This window comes from Oxyura jamaicensis, unplaced genomic scaffold (assembly GCF_011077185.1).
Source record: "Oxyura jamaicensis isolate SHBP4307 breed ruddy duck unplaced genomic scaffold, BPBGC_Ojam_1.0 oxyUn_random_OJ61904, whole genome shotgun sequence".
Taxonomy (NCBI): Eukaryota; Metazoa; Chordata; class Aves; order Anseriformes; family Anatidae; genus Oxyura; species Oxyura jamaicensis.
This window is the reverse complement of record NW_023307349.1, coordinates 1-1361: the sequence shown is the minus strand read 5'-3', so window position 1 is coordinate 1361 and position 1361 is coordinate 1. Positions and strand designations below refer to the sequence as shown.

Here is a 1361-nt window from a genome sequence, read left to right as displayed (position 1 = left end):
GGGGGGGTCCCAGTGGCCCAAGAGCCACCTCGGGGGGCTGGTGGCCACCACCGAGGACCACCAGGACCCCGTGGCCGGCTACCGAGCGACCTCAAAGAGCAGCGGTGGCCACCACGAGGGGCCGGAGGCCACCGGTGGCCACCACCACGCCGTCACGGAGGCCACCCTTTGGATGACCACGGTGGCCACCACTGGTGGCCACCACCCGCCGGTGGAGCCCACCGTCGGTCGCCAAGTTGTCGGGGACCTCACCAGCCACCAGCCACCCTTGGAGGCCACCACTGGCCACCAGCAGAAGGTGCTGGCCACCACCGAGGACCAAATGACCTCCTGGGTGCCCATGGGCCACCAGCCAACGTTGGAGGCCACCACTGGCCACGAGCTGATAGCGGAGGCCACCAGCAAAGACCAAATGACCTCCTTGGTCCCCACTAGCCAACAGCCAACGTTAGTGGCCACCAGTGGCCACCAACCACCTTGGAAGACCACCGTTGGCCAACAACCGCCTTGGAAGACCACCGTTGGCCACCAACCAACTTTGAAGACCACCGTTGGCCACCAACCACCTTGGAAGACCACCGTTGGCTACCAATCACCCTCGAAGACCACCGTTGGCCACCCGTCGCCTTGGAAGCCCACCCAAGGCCACCACCCACCTCGGAAGACCACCGTTGGCCACCACCCGAGCCCGGTGGCCACCGTTGGCCACCACCCAACCCTTGAGGCCACCGTTGGCCACTGCCCGACCCCGACGACCACCCAGCTCCTCATGGCCCACCCGGGGGCGACGCCGGCCCCCCAGAGCGGCTCGTGGCGCTGGCTAGTGGTGGCCGCGGTGGTGGCCATGCTGGTGGCCGCCATCTTGGTGGCCTGGTGGCATTGCCACCGCCGGCGCCACTCGGGCTCCACGTCCTTCGGGCCGTGGGCCGGCCCGGCCTTGGTGGCCGAGGACGATGGCGGCGGTGGCACGGCCGCGGTGACGCAGCCGCTGGTGGCCACCGTGGCCACCATGCAGCAGGAGACCACGCTCAGCACCTTCCGGGCCACCGCCGGCTCCGTGGCCATGGAAGAGCTGCCAGGACCCAAAGGGGAAGAAGCCCCGGCCAATGGGGATCCTGGGGCTCAGGCCCCGCCCCCTACTTAGCCCCGCCCCCGGCAGTTAGCCCCGCCCCCTTTAGCCCCGCCTTGTCCCCACCCAAGGGACCCGGGTGGTCTCCGTCCCCAATTTTGTGTCCCCTGTCCCCAATTTTGTGTCCCCCACCCTAAATTTTGTGTCCCCCTCCCCAATTTTGTGTCCCCCGCCCCCAATTTCCTCTCCCCCATCCCCAATTTCTTGTCCCCTACCCCCAATTTCACGTCCC

At 68.0% G+C, this 1361-nt stretch overlaps 1 protein-coding gene across 1 annotated transcript; it reads left to right on the top strand.

Moving 5' to 3' along the window:
* The first annotated feature begins 172 nt into the window (after nucleotides 1–172).
* Nucleotides 173–1283, top strand: LOC118158951 (MAGE-like protein 2). The gene is made up of 2 exons (XM_035313609.1): nucleotides 173–700; nucleotides 758–1283. The coding sequence occupies exons 1-2, from the start codon at nucleotides 173–175 to the stop codon at nucleotides 1142–1144; spliced, it is 915 nt and encodes a 304-aa protein (XP_035169500.1). The 3' UTR covers nucleotides 1145–1283.
* Nucleotides 1284–1361: the final 78 nt, after the last annotated feature.